At 40.1% G+C, this 19,649-nt stretch overlaps 1 protein-coding gene across 1 annotated transcript; it reads left to right on the plus strand.

Moving 5' to 3' along the window:
- Nucleotides 1-16,458: 16,458 nt before the first annotated feature.
- LOC311156735 (CARD- and ANK-domain containing inflammasome adapter protein-like) lies at nucleotides 16,459-18,726 on the plus strand (the record flags this gene model as incomplete). Its single annotated transcript, XM_084210953.1, has 1 exon — nucleotides 16,459-18,726. One exon carries the CDS (start codon nucleotides 16,459-16,461, stop codon nucleotides 18,724-18,726), a length of 2,268 nt encoding a protein of 755 aa, XP_084067079.1.
- Nucleotides 18,727-19,649: the final 923 nt, after the last annotated feature.

The following is a 19,649-nucleotide window of genomic DNA, read 5'->3' on the forward strand; positions in this document are numbered from 1 at the left end:
TAAACACTGCACCCAATTAATTTTGTTTAACAAACCTATTTGAAGGAGAGCAGATGTTTTCCTGTTTGCTATTTGGAGCCAAACAGCTAAGAAAAAATAGATGATATCAAAAGACTGCCAGAAAATATTAGAAAATCATTACTCTCAAGCAGTTTTTTTTTAAAAGTATTTTTTTCCTTAAATTGGAATACGTCTTATTTTAAAATTGAAATGACAGCATTGGTTACAGTCACTTCCAAAATACACTAGATAGTTATATATATGTATATATCCACATTTTTACTGTTATCAAAGTGATACTCAAACTTGCAACTACTGTGGGTCAGTTCCTTACAGGAAGCAGAGAAGTATCTTCCTCTAACTTTCCCCCCATTGATCACACATTTTATCACACAGGGGGTTGTTTTAATGTTTTAAAGATGCTCCTTTGGTAGTGTCCTTCCACATCCCAAGCACGTGTCAAGGTAGGCACCGTTTGGAGGGTGTTTGCTGCTGTCAGAGGAATACAACTGTAACAACACCAACCAAACAAAGGGTTACTAGGAGGATTCCCAAGTTTGCCAAGAGTACATTTTGCTGATGTCAGCAACCCGGAAGGTAAGTTGATTTTGACCATATGTAGGAATAGACAGCAGCGGGATAATACACAGCACTGCTGGGTGTGGTTTTACAGGGATTTAGCAAGTGCCAACTAGCAAAATAAGCAGGGCAAGGAGATTAATTACCTGCAAAGGTGCATGTTTAACTCTCAGCAGCGCTGGGTTATGGAAGAGACGTTACTAGCAAGCATTTTGCTTAATCACCTAATTACGTAAAAAATAAATACATTACATAAAATACTATGTTAATTAAAGCCAGCTGAGTGACAGTCTGCTCCACCCTAGCCTCATGTGCACACACAGACATTCAGAAGTGCAGTTGTGTGTTCTGTCTCAGGGTGACATTCTGTGGAATGGGTGAGAGCTCCTGAGCCACGGCACTGCTGGCTCAGTGGGCACCACAGGTTGGATTGTTCCTGTCACGCCAATATTCCAGTGGTGTCCACTCACAGAATCTGCCAGGCAAGGTGGGTGGAGTGCCAGTGAGCTTCACAAGGAGATGAAGAGCACTTTAAGATAAACCTTTTCATTGGTCCCTCATCACATTTAAGGATTAGGCCTAAAAGAGGGCAAAGTAAGTTTATATTCTTTGCTCCTCCATCTGTTTTGTAAACAGTGCGGTGGGCCGGGAGCCTGTTGCTATCTGGTCCACCTCAGCCTAGATTAAAATTCAGCACTCTCAGTTTATTTCTTAGTAAATCACTGTGTGATCAATACACACAAGGGTAATGAAAGACCTGTGTGCACTTATATGTGGTGAAATGCAAAGTTTTAACACTTACTTAACTGCCAAGACTAAAATTGCCTAATGCATTATGGGCCTTACTGCTACAAGGAATAGTCAGTCCTCTCTGAGATTCAGAGAGAAACTCTTTTTGTTGCCCCAGCTGTATTCACAAGGGAATATTTTGCAAATAACAGCATTGTGAACATGTATTTTGTTTGGCTGTGAGTGTTGTCAACGGATTCAGGAAGTGAAGTCAGAAAAAGGCAGGGTTTCAAACAGGGCAGGCTACACAGAAATGCCTGGGCAAAGAGCCTCTAATCAGAACAACATGTTTGGGACACAGGAATATTAATTAGAATTTGGGTCTCTATTGAAACCAATAGAAGCCTCACACTTCTATCCCATGAACAGAAGTGAGCTACAAAGAGAGGTTTCACCATCATTACTCACTGAATAATTTTAAATCCAAAGTACTTTTCATGATGGGAAGATCAGTAACAATTTAACTTATTCTCCAGTGGAACAGAGTTAGAGTTACCAGCCACTTTCAACTTCAGAACACAGGGGAAGTTGGTAGAGACCCCTATGTATCTGTAGGTCTAAAAAATACCAATCTCAAAACAGAGGACTTCAAATACCAGCCTAAGGCAGCACACACCCATTTAACAATGAAGTCTGAGGACCAGAGATTCCTCAGCTATCTCTACTTTATAGGGATCTGTCTGGAAATCCACACAATATCCCTCCAATCTATGTGAAAAATGGCTGACAGTTCTGTCCCATGCAGAAGTCTAAGAAATCCATTACAATAATTACTTTCTGAAAAGCAGCTCAGGCTGGAACAAGCTCAGGCACTGCTGGAGAGCACCATGGCGTGGGCTGTTCCATGTCCAGGAGAAGCACAAGGCAGAACTGAAAAAAATCCACTTATCTTTAAAATCAAGCCTAGCACTTTCTCTGTTCTCCACCTCTTCTTCCCTCCCCTTATTCCCAAGACTCATGTGTAACAACATGGAGTTACCCACATCAAGAACTAAAACCAGTTCAGGCAAAGTTGCCTGTGTAGAAAATAAAAGTTGAAAACACCATGAGTGAACACAAAATATTGCTAACAGGCAGATGGACAGCAAGGAAATATTTGAAATTACCATATACGCCAACCCATTATGAAACAGAAGATACCTTAGGAACATCTGGCACCAGCTGAGGGACAGGGGAAAGAAGGTGGTATTAGCCTTACAAGTAAAGAAAAGGAAACTTGAAAATGCAGATGGTTTGCTTTTGGGGAAGGTAATTCTTCCAGAGAAATGCTTGTTCCTTGGAATTACATGCACTGCCAACACCAGAGCCTGCACTGCACCCAAGGGCTGGTGGCCATCCTAATTCTCCACAGACCCATTATTGCTGACATGAACAGGATAATGTATCCTCTGAACAGAGAATGTGCTCCTTACAAAGGAAACTTGTAAAAAGTCGTCATATAATTTACCGTGAAAGCCTCTGACTACAGAAACACTTTTAGAGGGGTTTTGCACAGCAGGGCCCTCTTTTCCAATTCTGCACATCATTCTTTGCAGTGCTTTTTTGTTAAGAAACAATGCAACTACAAAAATCAAATTAGATTTTCATCATGGTCCCTTCTGTCCTTAAATATCCGAAACACAAGAAGCACAGTTACAATAGGGAAGAATGGCCTTTTAAAAAGTTAATTAAATATTGAAAACACTGCTAATTTTCTTAGTTATAGAGTAACAACCAACATCAGGGGAAAACCAAACAAAAACCTAATTCAGTAAAATGAGCAAGTAATCTGTTTTTGAAATCTTGTCCAGACCTTGATAGGTCATGACTGACCTGATTAATCCAAATTTCTATAAAATACCTAGAAACTGTGAACAAAAGCAGAAGAAAACTTAACATTTGTTTTCCTCTGTCTCACAATTATTTTCTGCTTTTGAGTCTTATACTCTCCAAGCAATCTCTAAGTTGAACCCTTAAACAAAAGGACAAGCAACTTACTGAAAACTCCTCTGAACTGTGAATTTCGTACCTTATTCTCTTTTTAATTAAAACCAATTCCTGTGAGACCTGGCAGCATAATAACACCAAAGACGTGGGAAACAGGATAGAATTCCAGCAGATGGAGCTCAAAAGCAAATAGTCCTGGAACCAGCTGCACAGATGCCTAGAACAGGAGCCTCTGCTTAGGTGGTGCAGTAGCCAAAAAAGAGTTCAGATGAAACCTGTTATCATACAAGTGTGCTAAAACCAGAATAATTTTAACAGCTTCCCTGAATTCTTAAAATAATCACTGCAATGAGGAGGGAGATCCTGCATGATTTTAGTCACAGAATAACCACAGTTACATCAGAGGACAGTAAGAGTTCAAACTGAGTGTCCATGGCTGTTTTTGTGAATTTTCCTGCCCAGTGATGGCTTAGCTGCATGGCTTTTAGATGGCTGCTGTTAGCACACCTTTCTGCCTCAGATAACAAGTCAGGAAAACACACACGACACAGGGACCATACAATAACCTTGCTACCCAAACTCACAAAGCCTCTCTTTCACACAGCACTGTACTGAAAAGAGAAAACTGAACAAGTTTTGAATCTCCACTGAATGGATCATTGCTAAATTTAAGACTGTGGCCAAGCACTTCCAAAACTGGGGCCTACCTATTTCAAGGGATGTGATTCTCAAAGATGATGGCTTTTTGTGACGGCAAATCAAACCACCTTGGCAACTATGAAAAGTTCATTTGTGTCTAAAAGCAGTTTTAGAACTCTCAACAGCTGCAAAAATTGTGAGCTGCCGCACACACCTTGCAAGCTCTGGAGGTTGTTTTATTTTCACCTTGAGAAATCAGACTCCAAAACCCACAAACCACATAACACTTTAGAGATACAGCTCAGGATTTCTTCAGTTTAACTTCTGACACCTAACAAAGCTGGGGTAGGCGGTACCACAGGCTCTCCTTATAGTTGACAGAAAAGCACTGGCCCCTTCAGAGAGTGATCTGGAAAAATGAAATTGCTGCTTGAAGTGCTTGTGCCTCAGCAACGAGGTTTTTTTTAACTTAGGAGCCTCCAGTCAGATAGGATGAAACCAGGGAGCAACAATTACCTGATTAGAATCAGGAGACATTCACTACACAGAACATTTTGCAAGCATCCACCACGTGTTAGTGATGAACAAATTTCCATATGCAAAGCTTTACTCTGCTGCAGCCCATACATAATGTACACCTTTTTTTTCCCTATCCAAATATTATCCCCAAATATTAACTGTGCAAAACTCTTTGCAAGAAGTAATTAAAAACAAGATTTACAATGAACCCTCTAGTGGTGTCTCAGGGCCCCAGTCAAGATATGATCTTTATCTTGTTAATAATCACCAAGTGTCTGACCCAAATACCTGAAGGGGAAAAAAAGAACCTGAATTCTTCAGGCAAAATCCATCCCCAATTTTCTTGTTTGGCTCTGCTCTCAATCATACAGATTGTCTGTTCTCCCTGCTTCCTGACTGAACAAGATAAAGTATTTATAAGTACATATATTTTAATTACTTATGCAAGTGCTTTAATATGCAGAATTACATAAAAACGATGTAAAAATATACAGGAGGTGCAGCTGACTCCAAAAACATTACTGACCAAAACAACCCCTGGAAAGTTTACATCAAATTTCCTTCTTTAAATGGTGAATTGTAAGCAGAATTTAATGTTCTTTACCCAGGTTGCTCCTCTTTGAAGCAGAGATTTCTAACCAGTACCTTTCTGGTACAGCACGATTTGCAGTTTTCAGGAGTGTGACCTATGGAAAAGCAGGCAGCTTTTCTTTAGGCAGCTGTATCTGTGCTTGTAATACATCACCATGGTTAAAGACTTCTGGATTTTATTTCCCATTTTTGCACTCCAAAAACCACCTCAGCTCAGTATATTTAGGGAAGTGCCCCTCACTACACTTCAAACTACTGACAGTTTAGGCTCTATGTAATTTTGGAGAAGTAACAATAAAGTTGACCAATTTGGCTATTTCTCAAAACACTGACAGTTACCAATAAAGTAGCACAAGTCCTGAAGATGCTGAATATCCCTGTTTTGGAAATCAGGACAGTGATAAATATAGGAAAGAAATGAAAGAAGGAAAGGAAGGGAAGGAAGGAAAGGAAGAGAAGGAAGGGAGGGCAAAACACTTTGTGGGGAGGGCAAAACCAGGAGCTGGGTTTTCTCTTGGACTAAATTTTCATTTTGTAAGAAAGTTACACAGCTCCATCTTTTTCAAATGGATGGTTTCAAACTGGTCCAAGTGTGCACATCTGTCTTTTTGTGCAACTCAGGGCCTTGCTGAACGACCTCAGGTAGCTTTAGCTGGTGTTTGATGAAGGTACCAAGGAAGCAGTTCAGGTTTCTGTGCCAGTTTGTGACTGCAGGAGCCACTATTGTTGCAGGGGCTGCTGCTGCCAGGCAAACACGGACAGAGGCACCTCCTGCACTTAGGGAGCTCAGCTTTGATGTGTATAAGCATTTTTTCTACCTCGGCGTCAGCCTAAGCAACCACCTTTTCCCTTCTCCTTTTCTTTTCCACTCCCTCTTTTGTGCTGGTAGTGCTTTTGGGAATATTTTACCCTGCGTTGTTCCCTTTACTCTCTTACCCACAGAGCTCTACAAACACCTGAAATGATGGGGAGCAACTGGGGAGGTGGAACACAAATGCAGGTACAGGCAGTGAGGATGTGGCATCTCCTGAAAGAAATGCTCACAGCCATATCCAGATTGCCACAGATTGAGCCAGAACTCCTAAATTCATTTTTCTCAATGGAACTTACAGTACAAAAATGCCCAGACAGATTTTGCACCAGTTTTGCTAACTTAATTTAAGTTCACACTTTTGGTTAAACAAGCTCAGATTCCCATATGGACAAACCTATAAAATATGGTTTGACTTTCCCAGGGAACATTTTTCATGCAGCCATTAACTTGAACAAGAACTGTGAGACATTACTGTACCTGCTTATGAAACTGTTTTTGTTAGATGACTAACTTTATGCATATATGTTTAAAATTATTTAAGAGGGCAGTGAGGTTATTATTCCAAGTCTTATAAATGGAATTTCTTGCACATGTTCCTGATATTGGCTTCCATGCCTGTTTTGAATTTACTTACAAAGTACACTGCCACACCCACAATTAATTTCAAGCTATTTCCTTGGCCCCCTCCGTTTGCTGCATTATCATCCTCACGTGCAGAAACTGCTCCTGTGTTTTTCACTGCACAGGAAATGCCAGGCTGGCAGCATGAGAAAGACTGGGATTTAAACGAAATGTTAATGGTTGTTGCTGTGGCTTGAATGTGGCAACAATGAAAAGCTCTCACATTTAGGAGCTACAACTCCTATTTGCCACTGGCAACGCCAGTTAAGGTTCCAATCAAATTCTAAAGGTAACAATGACAACGTAGGGACAAAAGCAACAGAGTAATGAGAAAAAGGAAGGAAAGATCTTCTGAAGTTACTCCTTTTTACTGTTACAAACAGCCCAATTCTCAAACCTGCTGCAAATGAGGAACAGCAGCAGCCCGGTGCCGCCTGATTTTCTGTAGCCTTTCTAATGGTGCTTCCTCCTGGAATTCAGTTCTAGTGTTCTGACACTTGCACAGCCCAGTGTAAGAGAGAAAAGCCCCCATTATCCCCTTTTTAACACACTGCCCATCAATCCAGGAAAGCCCTGCCACCCATCTCACCCCTTCCTTCCTCTCCAGGAGAATCTCACTCTTCTGCTGGCAGTCCTGATCTACAGCAATTAAGCAGAAATAAAACTCCTTGTCTTTACAACTGTACAGAAACAGGAACAAGCAAGACCTCGCCATTAACACACAATAATAAACCCAGATTCCTCCGTGTTTCTGGGGTTCAGCTGATACCACACCAGCCAAGAGCACAATCAGTAATGAATTTGAGTTCTAATTCCAGCTACAGCTGTACACGACGAGCTCATTTATAGCTGCACACACAGTTTTCCATAACTGCTGATTGAGATCTGCAGTGTAGAAATACTGAGCTTAATTCTCCTTTTCCCAGGCAGGCCAGGTCTTGGCTTAAAAAACAAAGCTGAAAAGCCCCAAACCAAACAACTTGGTCTTGGTCTAAATCCTCCCTCTGCTTGGATCTTCAAAATGATACTGACTTCACAGAGATCTACTCTCTGATTTAAATGACTCCATGAGTCTGTGAGTTCAAAAAGAAAAGTTTTATAAGTACAGGTTCAAAACAAACAGACTCTCTATGTAGTAAAAATTACCACTTTTGCTTACAACTAAAAATGATCATTAAACAATGATGCTCCACAAATCTATTAAAGGCTCTTCCAATTCATGAGAAGAGTCAGAATAAAAGCAGAGCTCTCAATTACTGAGAATTTTTAATGGCTTGCTATTTCTTTTGTGCACATCCATCAGTATTTCATAGTCCAAAGCCTGTCCCATATGAACAACGATATATTAAAATGTATTTTGATTTATTTATCAAATTAGATTAAACTGTGTTTAAACATTGCTGGTTCTAGTACTAAAACTGAAGTATTAAGATTCACCACATTACAAAAACCCTAGGATTCTTCAAGTCCATTTCCCTAATATATGCTTGCCATGCCTGACATTACAAGCCTCATCCTAATCTGGAATTTAGCTATTATTTGATACTTTATGTTCTAAGATTCCTTCCTGAAGTCCAAAGCTTTAATTTAAGCCAGCTGTTCCACAATAACTCAGCATGTGTGGGATTTTCCCACTAGATGAAAATGATAAGCAGGATTTTTTTTTATTTTTAAAGATATATTATGAGCCCATTGAGAGATGGCTCCTTTTAAATAAAGGCAAAGAAATTGTCACAGTTGGTCAGCCCTGTAATGTGAAAATAATCCTGTACAACCCAGCTGGGTTTGCTGCTGGTATTGCATTGGCCTTGTCATGGGTTAATGTACAAAGTTATGTTGGCTTTTTTAGCTTTCCATTTTTACTGACCTGTGCACTTTATTTCATGTTGATAATTAATACATTAATATTAACATAACAATATAATATTCTAAATAGGCATTTTTATTCAAATGACACCATTCACTGAAGATTATTTGTGCTCATAAGGGAGAGTGTTGAAGTGCACATCTGTACTAGAGAATGCCACTGGTGTATTATTAAAATACAGGCAGTTTTGGCATTGAAATATATTGTTTTTCTCAATACCATTTTGATCACAAGAAAATGGCAAATGGCCTTTAGAAGAAAAAAAGCACTGTCATACCAGAGTCAATGGCAGGTTAAGGGTTAAAATCAACACAGGATTTGAGAGCAACAGACCATTTTCCTGCAAACTCCTTCTATGGTGTGATCCAGGGGAAGGTCCAACTCAAGTGCTGGATGTTCATACAGGATTTCCTATGACTAATGCTGTCAGCATTCAAGAGTTTTGATTTAAAATGTGGGTGTTATATACAGATAGGAAATTTACCATTTACAATTTCATATTCAAAAATGAATGGAAATTACTGTGATTTTCAGATTCATTTTCTGTACGTGGAATGATAGCATAAAATAAGGAAGTCACTGAGTGGCATATGCTGGGAGTGCCTGCCAAGCTTTTACACAAGTCTTTTATATTTGGATGGGATTCACAGGTAGCTTGTACAGGAAGGCCTTTTCCTTCCTTATTTTTCAAAAGCTTTGCTGGATGGAAATTATGCTAGTGAGTAAAAGAGGGGAAGGGGGAACAAACCACCAACCCAGTGGTTTTGGTGTCAATTCAAGCAAAACTGAAAGTCACATCTAGATGACATTGATGCATCCTGTTGTAATATAAACTAACAAAACCAAGCCTAGGGAGCACAAAAGATGTTTTTGATTTGAAAGATTCATAAACAAAGTAATACAGAAACCAAAGCAAACTGGAAAATGCAAACTTGAGATGTAATCTGTTACAATTAAGTTCAATTTTCCAATATTTCTAGCAAATCTGCCATGGTCATGTCCACTTTCCAGCAGGTTTGCTCTGAAATCCATTGAAAGCTCTGGCTGCTTCAGATAATGTTTAATAGAGATATTTTATTGAATTAAACATGAAGTCACTAAATGCACTTGAGCTGTCATTACAATATCCCTTCTATGTACTTCTTAATGTCACATTTATCCCATTTTCATGATGCAATATTAACTTTTAATTGAAACTGAGATTTCCCTGTGTCTTGTGACACAAGGGAAAAAGGTTGATCCAGCTATTAAAAATCATTATTCTTTCCTTAATCTGGGTCTTCTAACATCCCTAGATGGCATATTACTGTTCTATTATTGAGCCAAGGATTTTGCCTCACTGGGAACCATATGATATATAAATACATTTACAGGTAAATTACAATGGGTCTAGATGCCTGTTCAGCATCTACCACATCACCTGGCAGTGATGTGGCACATCCCACAAGTCTCAGAGATCTCACTTTAAACCTCAGAGTCTTGTAAGCCCAGAACTACTATTTATGCAAGGGGAGGGGAAAAAAAAACCAACCAAAAAATAAAATAAAATTTTTAAAAAAGCACAAACCAAGAAAACTTTTAGAACTTTCTCAAACAGGGAATGCTTCAACTGCTCAGTAAAGGAAACTGAATTTACAAATGACTGTGTTGAGGTTAGAGGGACAGTGTGGAAGAGACTCAAAAAGGCATAAGGTAGCAATATTCAAGGGATGAAAGGAAAGTAGTGCAGGGACTATGGAAGACATCAAAAGCTTTAGGGAGTATGCCTGAAGAGAAGCAGCTCTTATAAAGACTGCTAGTGGAGGTGTGCAGTTCTCTCCAGCTGGACATCAGAACCAAACATTCAAGTTATGGAAGCCATTATTTATTAAATAAAAAGGATGCTGACATAATGAGTCAAACCTGTGCTTTGTCCACAGAGCAGCTGTGGCACAGGTACCAACCCTGTGTGCCGTGAGAAGAGGTATTCCTAGGGAAAAGAAAATCCATGCTCTGTGTTTGCATTACTCCTGTGACCAAATCAAGGTTTTGGGTTTTTTTTTCCCCAAAAGCCTCTTTATGCAGCAAATAATTCTCTGCTCCCAGTGCAGACTAGAGGAGTAAGGAATAAAAGACTTAGTTCCAGGCATGGGAATAGGGAAGTCTGAAATGAAAGCTCCAGTTCAGATGGGACTGCACATGATCTGCACAGCGATGGAAACTGAGGGGGCAGCCAGGTCATGGCTTTCCCCTGCTGCATGAATCACTCTTTGAATGGAAATTTGAGTAGGAAGACATAATGGCTTGGGAACAAAGGGAGCTGCTGGAATATCACAGGTGCAGCCCAACACAGAAGAGTGTTTTGGGATATGCCAAGGAAAGCAAACACCATGAATCTGGAGGAGTTGTCAGGACTTTGTGATTTAGGGAGCTCTCCAAATCAACAAGGGTGTTTCTCACAGAGTCAAACAGACCAGAGGACAGCTGAGGTCTTGTGCCAGTGCTCCAGTGAATCAGGTCCTCAGTGCTGAACTTATTCAGAACTCAGAAAAAGACAGGAGCTGCTGATGTCCTACTGATGTTCCTGGGAGTCACACTGGCACTCCTCTGAGGCACCTCTCTGGAGCTGGGTGTGTAACCATATCCTCTGCTCAACTGGGGCTGTGGTGAGGTGCAGGAATCCAGATCCTGACATACAAGAAGACACTTTCTGGGAGAACCAAAATAGTCAGCGAAAGGCAGAGGATTCAAACAGAGGGCAGGGGAAGCTGCCAGAAAAGGGAAGGGGAGATAAAATGAAAGAATCAATTCTATATCCCTCTAAATGAGAAATACTGAGAGACTGAGTAAAACATATCAAATTATAGAACTGAGAACAGACTAAAACACCAATATGAAAGAAACAATTACAAGCCTGTGATTTTCTGCCACAGTAGGAAAGTTAAACTTAATTTTTATGTATAACAAATATAAACTGAATGCAACTAAAAATCCAAGATTATTTTAACCAGCTGATCAGGTTGGAGTACAACTAAATAATAATAAAGGCAAATGGAATAAATAAAAGCAACTGCTTCCATATAGAAGAAGGAAGGAAAAGAATACCAATTTTTTAAAAAATGTGGTTACAAGCTACTCCCTTGAGTAATTTCAATTGTCTAAAGACTAAGAAAGTGCTATAGATAGAGAGCTTTAGCTAGAACAGTGAAGATGTACTGGTGGTAGATTTTTATGGTCACTAAGAACAAAATGGTGCTTGGCACTGGTGTAATTCCAGAATAGTTTTCACTAAGTGCTCTACCTCTACAAAGCAAATTTGGCCAAAAGGCTTTTCTGGGAGATGCAGTGACAGCACCAAACCCTGCTGGGGGCAATGCTGGGGCTGTGAGGAAGATCCTCACTGTCTTCACCAGTTACAGAACTTCTATAAAGTATTTTCTTCCCCAAGATTTCACTGACAAAATGCATGTTCCTGACTCAAAATCACAAGGGCCTGTTTGGTTTACAATGCAAAAAAAAAATCTGCCCATTTTGGAGAAAAACCCCATCCCTCTCTCCATTTGGTTTTGCTGACCCTGGAAGCTGCCTCAGCATTTAGTAACTCAATACTTTTACATCATTTACATTTTATCCTAATGATAGGATAATCATCAGTTAGACAAAAAAATTTAAATCTTTTTTTAACTTTGCATAATGAACTTTACAGTAGCTAAATATATCATCCATCAAATCAGAACATTTTTTCTTTCAAACAAACTTTTATTTTATTTATTATGTTCTGAAACAAGAATGTTCCTTTTCTTTACCTCTGTGAAACTAAACTAGCCACTTTTTTTTCCTTCAACCTCACCTATGTAGCTTTTTAGAAAACAACCTGGAAAGTAATGCCATGAAGAAGTTTGGAAAAATACTTTGATTGTTCAAAACCTGAATGGCACAAAAAATGGTTCCTAAGTAGTTTGGTCACTCTTAAATTCACTTCTAAGTGCATGATAAACTGGAAAACAGTTCTAATCCTGGAGCTGGATGCAGCCAACCAGCTCTGCAGGCATTTACATAATTTACATCATAGCCATCAGTGGCACTTTGCAGATGTGCACTGTCCACACACAGTTACCCTGGCTTGGGAACTGCATGGAAGTACTCATTAATCTTTGGGAAAAAGAACAGTTTGCATTGCATGGATGCAGTGCTTAATGTGACCTTCATTTGTTTATGCCTGAGGAAACAGCCCTACAGTGCTGAGATAAGACTGTGGCTTGTGTTGGAAATAGAATAAAATACCTGGGGTATTATACCAGCTGCTGCATTATTGGTATTAGAAAAGCATCTATGAGAGTGGACAAATGTGGGAAGCTGTGACTTCTGCAGCACTCTCTTTCAAGCACTGTGCCTGTCCCAGGCTCCACAGGGGTGGCTCTGTGCCAGCAAGAGGTGTCTGGGATGGGATGGGATGGGATGGGATGGGATGCTGAGTCAGGCACAGAATACTGTCAGATTGCCCAAATCAGCTTTCCCCACCCTCAGAGGCCCCTGTTCTGTGTGTGCCACTGGGGATGGCACTTCCCTAGGGAACAGCTCCCATCTCAATACCAGCCAGGAAGGCCCCAAGCCTGCTCCACAGAAATATGACTGACAAACTCATCACCCGGCACCAAAGCTCCCCTTTGGATTCCCCTCATTTACTGCAGTTCATCTTTAGGCAAAATCAAGCTCTGCACTTTGCCTCTTGCAGACATCCTGTCTGCTCAGCTCTCCCAATGTTCTAACAAGTGAAGCTCACTGTAATCATCACCATGAACTCTTCCAGCTCTGCTGTTTCTCAATCCAGCTCTGCCTAAATATAGTACCACCTCAACCAGCTGGGCCACACTCAGATTGCTGGTTATCCAAAGCAGGGCTCTCTTCATCAGCCGTGTTTATTAAGGAAAATGTCTTGATTACCCAGAGATATTTCTGCACCCCTCACGATGTTTAGGTAATGATGTTGGCTGTATTATCTCTTACAGGCTGGTTATTCCACAGCGAGTTCCGTTCCCAACAGCCAGCTCGGCAAGAGCCTCGGTGGAGGAATGGTGACCTCTGCAGGTGCCTCAGTCCCGCAGCCACATCCCCTCACATCCCTTCCACCACACTCAAGGCGTACTTTGGGTCGCTTTCATCTTTGAGAAATTAAAGTAGAGAAAATTAATTGTATATTTGATGATGACATGGCAACATCAAATCGGCTCGAGAACACGGGCATGCGTTAATTTAAGAAATAAATGTTCATCGCTGAGAAGCCAGAAAACAATACTTCAAAGGACAAAAACTTCAAAGCACTCTATAACTTCAAAGCACTGCACCAACAGTAATAAACACTTAGGACGTGTCTGTGAGGTAGAAAAAAAATTTCCTTTTTTAATGCTTGTGTAAACAGGGAACAGGGATTAAGGGATTTGCCCAAGGACACAAGTTAGGAGCAAAACTGAGATTGCATGTCAGAAATAACTGACTCAAGTGTCCCAGCTGCAGCCAGATTTAAACAGTTCCCTGCACAGACACCTATTCAGCAGAGGCCAAAACTGATATCTTTCCTATCAAGGGCATCATCTGCCCTTCAAACCTACAAATTTAGTAAAGCTCACAACTTTCTTTTTAAAATAACTTAATAAATAGCCTTTTCAAATAACCTAATAATCCAGTCCTTGGATACAGGGAGCTGAAGAAGCCAGCAGAAATAAAAGTCATCTGTGAAGTACCTTATGCCCCTCTGACAACAAATAAATATAAGAGATAACAAAACAGCCCAAAGATTTGCCTCTTCCTTCTCTCCAACTTCCTTTTTTTCTTAGATCTCCAGTAATATTAAATAGTGCCAATTTTATTTTTAATGTGGAGTTTACTGCTGATCTGACATATTTGTGGTCTCATGCACTTAATTAAATGAGAAGAGGTGTTGAGCCTTAATATTTTTCCCTTCTCTAAAACATTTACATGTCAAATAAAGTGAGTTAGTAAGTGAAAAAGATATAAACAAAAAAGCACACTTCAAATAGCCAATTTTGAATCTCTTTGTTGGAAAAAAGGCTTAATTCTAAAAGTGGCTAAAATAATAATTAAAAAATAAGGGCTTAATTTCTCAAATCTATACAATAAACTTCCAAAACTTTCCTGCCAAATATGATTATTGTTTTAAGACAGAATTTCCTCATAAGTCACATATTTGTAATGAGAAACTTTTTAAAAAAAATGCATAATTATATTTTGAGGACTGTGATTTGCATCTCATAACATGTTACTTTCCAAAATAAAGTGAAGTGGCTTTGAAAGAGGTGCTGCCTGCAAATATTGTTCAAATGTTCCTCCTCAAGGCCAGGGAGGAGAACTGCACCCTTCCATCTTTACTAGGACCTGCTTACCAAGGAAATTCCTGTATTCACAACACTGGGAAATTACTGCCATATTAATAGAATCTTAAAGAACATCACCATTTCTTTTTTTATTTTTTTCAGGAGTTAAAAAACTTCCTGTGCCATCTAGAATAACTCTGCTCAGCACCCAGGTAAAATTTCCCACTGCCAGAGCTCCCAACTTTCCTGCAAAGGTGATCAAGGATTGTTATCTCTGTTTAGCATGAGAAGAATAATAATGACAGAATGAAGATTCCATTTCCCCAAACTGAGTAAGGACTGATTTACTCAAGACACTGAGAAATATTCAGGACTTGGGTCAGTCACATCTGAAGACTGAATAATTTGCAGCTTACAGACTGAGTCAGTGGCAGATTTGGGAACACCATTCAGTCCACATTAAAACATGCTATGAGTTAACAATCGTTAACTAAATGACAAAAGTTTTACTATTCTTGGTGTAGTGCCCTTCTTTGCATTTCAGAGGAATTACTGGGCTCTTAAATTGGCTGTCAAATTTGCTGACTTGGTAACTGGCTGGCTTTCAAAATATATATTAAAAGTCTTGCCTTTTCCAGCTATTTCTTCAATAAAACTTTTTTTTAATAGAATAAATTTTGCGATCTTACTTATGAAGTTAAAGTCAACAGCAAAAAATTAAAAATCTTATCAGTCACCTTGTATATGCTATTAAAGAAAATACATGCAAAGGGAGCAGGACCCAGCAGAAGGGGCACTGAACTAAGAAACTGATGGCAGAATTTCCCATTTGCTTAAATAAGGTCAAGCTTTTGGCTTCTCAGCTCATTTTACCTCCAGCTTTTCCCAAACTCTGTAATCTCAATTTCTCTCTCAATTGGTTTCAAAATGTGTGGATAATTACTACTTTATTTCCTTCTCTTCCACAGGGAATTTAAACACCAATAAGTTAAATTAATTACAGCTAGATCCCAAGGTCCTACATCCATATGGAAGACTACACAGATTTGAAGCTCTAATTATACTTTAAATATTGCACACTGAATCACATGCCTTGATCCACCTCATGTAAAAGAATTAACTTCCAGACAGACTCTGGATTAGAGCAGGAATGACAAGCTAAATGGCCTTAAATATACCCCTGACTGGAGTTGTAGCTCATATTAGAAAGGCTGGATCACTTTTTATAACCAGCTGCTTATACAGTTTATTTTTATCTAGGTCTTTATGCTTTTATTTCATTACATTACAGGGTTTTCACCTGCATAGCTGGCAGTGTGCACTCTTTCATTTCAGATCATACAAGGTGTGAGCATGGCAACAGTAACTATGCTGTGAATTTTCTTTTGTCATGTTTAATTGACTGGTCATTTAGGAACCAGCTTGGCCAGAGGAACAGAGAAACTCGACTAACAGCTATCTTCTATTCAAACATCAGATTCACAAAAGCATTTTTTAAATCCCTAATTATGCATTAAAAATCTGGAAGAAGCCTTCCAAGTGAACTATCTTTACATATCACAGACTTTTGTTTTGTTATTAAGCTGTACTCGTTGCTAAGGAAGAACAGAGAAGATCAAAGGACTTCTAACAACCAGAAACTCAAAGGTGAGGGAGTTTTGATTTCTTTAAAGATTTAGCACTGATCTACAATGGTTGTTAGTTCATAGTTCTATGAAAAGACTGAAATTATGTGAGCCTGCTTTGCTATTTCCTATTTATTTCTGTCAAACAACACCTCAATTCACTTTTTGATTAGCAACATGATTGGGCATTCAAGCAGCCTGTTTACAAACCCATATGCAATTGAAGTCCTAAGGACTAAAAAAGAAGAACTTGTACAAGGCATAAATGACCCAGACCAGCTCCTGCACTGGCTGATAGAAAATGGTATTTTTACCCCAGAAAAAAAGCTGGTCCTGAGTTTCTACAGGACACGAACAGCAAAGAACTCTCGGGTGTTAGACATACTTATTTCTCAAGGTGAACGAGCCTGCAGGCTTTTTTTTTATCCATGTTTAAAGCAAGTGGAGCCAAAACTTTACAGCAAGATAAGAAAATACGTCAGTGAAGTAAATGAAAGCATTGGAGATGCCAGAAGACAGTTGGTTGGGTATTTACTTGAAAAAGATAAAGCGTGGTTTGAAAACAGCAGTGAACAGCACCAGGGGAATAAAGACAGACCTGGGGAAAAAAAGCACAAAGGGACTATTAAGAAGAAAGGAAAAGTAACTCCACTTTCAAGGGCAAAAAAGCCTAGAAAAGATCCTGCTGCTGTTGACATCTTTGCTGCAGTAGCTGAAGGCTCCCTTCCTCAGTTAGAGAAAACACTGAAGGACAGTGATCTCAATGTGCTAAACCCCTCCAGTGAAACACTTCTGCATGTTGCAGCTGCTCATGGCCATCTATCCATCATGGCATATTTGCTCAGCAAAGGTGCAAGGACAGGTGTGAAGGACAGGAAAGGGAGAACAGCCCTGCACAGAGCTGCTGAGAAAGGCCATGGAGGTGCAGTCAAGCTGCTTCTCCGAGGTGGTGCTTCCATGCACATTCTGGATATGGAAGGCAAGACACCACTTCACTGGGCTGCAGAGAATAACCACAGCCACATAGTGAAGATGCTCCTGAAAGAAGAGACAAGGAGCTGCAGGAATCAGCACACCTTTTTACACATGGCAGCTCTTAGAGATGAGAGCAGCCTGGCCAAAATGCTTTTAGAGGCTGGTGCCTCCACTGAAGGAAAGGATGAGAGAGGACAGACTGCTCTCAGTTATACTGTTTCTCAGGGATCTGAGAACACTGCAAAAGTACTTCTAGAAGCTGGAGCCACTGTTGATTCCAATACAGTTGAAAGAGCCTTCAACAGCAACCACCCATCCATCTTCCAAATACTCCTGGAATATTCTAAAGATTTGTCTGCTGACATAATGGAGTTAGCTCTTTTTAGAGCTGTACAGAAGAATCAGCACAGTGTTGTAGCAGCTTTAATTGACAGAGGCACAGATATCAATGCCCACAACAAAAAGCATTACACTCCATTGCTGCTGGCCTGTGAAATGGGCAAAGTGGAGTCAGCAGAAGTTCTAATGGAAAAAGGAGCAAACCTGGAAATAAGGACTCCTGCTGCAGACACAGCTTTGCACTTGGCAGTGCAGGCTGGGGCTGCTTCCATCGCAGGTCTGCTCCTGAGCAAGGGGATGGACACAAACCTAAGGAACCAAGCCGAGGAAACCCCGCTCCACGTTGCTGCCCTCTGGAATCACGGAGCACTCGTTGGCCTTTTAGTCAGAGCTGGGGCCAGAATTAATGCTGTCACTAAGGACTTTGCCACTCCCCTGCACATCGCAAGTCAGAGAGGTCACGCTGATGTTGCCCGACAGCTGCTGCACCACAAAGCTCCTGTCAATGCTCAGGACAAGCAGGCAAAGTCCCCTTTACATCTGGCTGCTGAGCAGGGACACAAAACACTGGCAGAGATGCTCCTGAAGGCCAGAGCTGACCCCAACGCACAGGACAAGGAGAAGAAGACTCCCCTGCATGCTGCAGCTCTGAGAGGACACCTCAGCATAGTGGAAGAGCTGTTGGCTAAGAAAGGGAGAGCTGGAGCTAAGGACATGGATGGATGCACCCCGCTGCACTATGCCACCATGAAAGGAAACACAGACATCCTAAAACTTCTCCTGGCCTCGGGAAAAAATAAAAATATCAATGACAGAAATGTTTGGAGGAAGACAGCCCTGCATATTGCAGCAGAGTATGGACATGGAGAGCTGATAAATGTCCTCCTGAGCCACGGGGCTGCCATCAATGCCTTGGACAGCAGCAGGGACACTGCCCTGCACTGCGCCTGCAGGGCCGGGCACCTCAGCGCTGTCAGTGCCCTCCTCAGCTGGGCACAAGGGGAAAAAGCAAATTTACTCGCTGTCAACAGCCTCAGAAAAACTCCACTGCAGGTAGCGGAGTTTAATAAAACAGAAAACCAGGCTCGAATTGTAACACTGTTGAGAAAGAAAATGTTAATAACAAAATGAAGATGTAAAGGAAAAAGCTTTACATTTAAGTGCAGAATTCTCTTTAATGTAATTTGGATAGTCCTAATGTGGAATATGATTGAGAATTATGCTTGAGTTGGCAGAATTAAGTTAGCAAAGGTGATCTTGGGAAAAAAGGATCTTAAAGACAGTTAAACTTTTAAGTACTGATTAGTCTTCTGCTTCTCCCATGAATCACATATTTGGGATCTATTTAAAATGCTCTTGCCTTAAAAACATTGTGTTTGAACTCTTCTAGTATAAATCAAGACAAAGACAGAAAATATCTTTTCATATATCCATGAATATTAGCCTGTATGGATAGCTTACTTAGGCATTGTTTGGCAAAATCACAAGTTTAAAAAAACACCTATTATGAATAGGAAGATGTCTGTATTTCCTCAAGGTATTCCCAAGACTACAACAATTATTAACAATTATTTTTCTTCCTATCTTTTGTCATACCATTGTCTAGGTTTTGCATTTTTAGATAGAGAGAACAAAACCCATCACATTTGCCATTTATTAATTTCACTTTCATTCCAGCACAAAGACAAAATATGTAGAATAAAAAGGTGGCAACTTGGTTCAAAATATTTGTATTGAGATGACAAAACAAATATAAAGAGAAACACTTTCTGAAATCAACAGAAAGTTCTCTGGGGTTATTTCCCTAATAATGATAATCAACCCTTACACTTCCCTTCAGATTATAAACCAAGTTACCACAAACACCCAAACACCTTTTGAGAAACGAAACATGGATTTAAGAATGCATGAGACTAAAGCTGATTTTTGTTATTGATAAAACAACATTTTAACTCGACCCTTGCAACGCCTGGTGAAGGAACGGACATGACCACGAACTTGAAGGACATAGGGGCACTCAGCCCATGTAGGCTCAGAGGATCACAGAACCATTT

The sequence above is a fragment of the Fringilla coelebs genome (genome assembly GCF_963513975.1).
Source record: "Fringilla coelebs genome assembly, chromosome: 9".
Classification (NCBI taxonomy): Eukaryota; Metazoa; Chordata; class Aves; order Passeriformes; family Fringillidae; genus Fringilla; species Fringilla coelebs.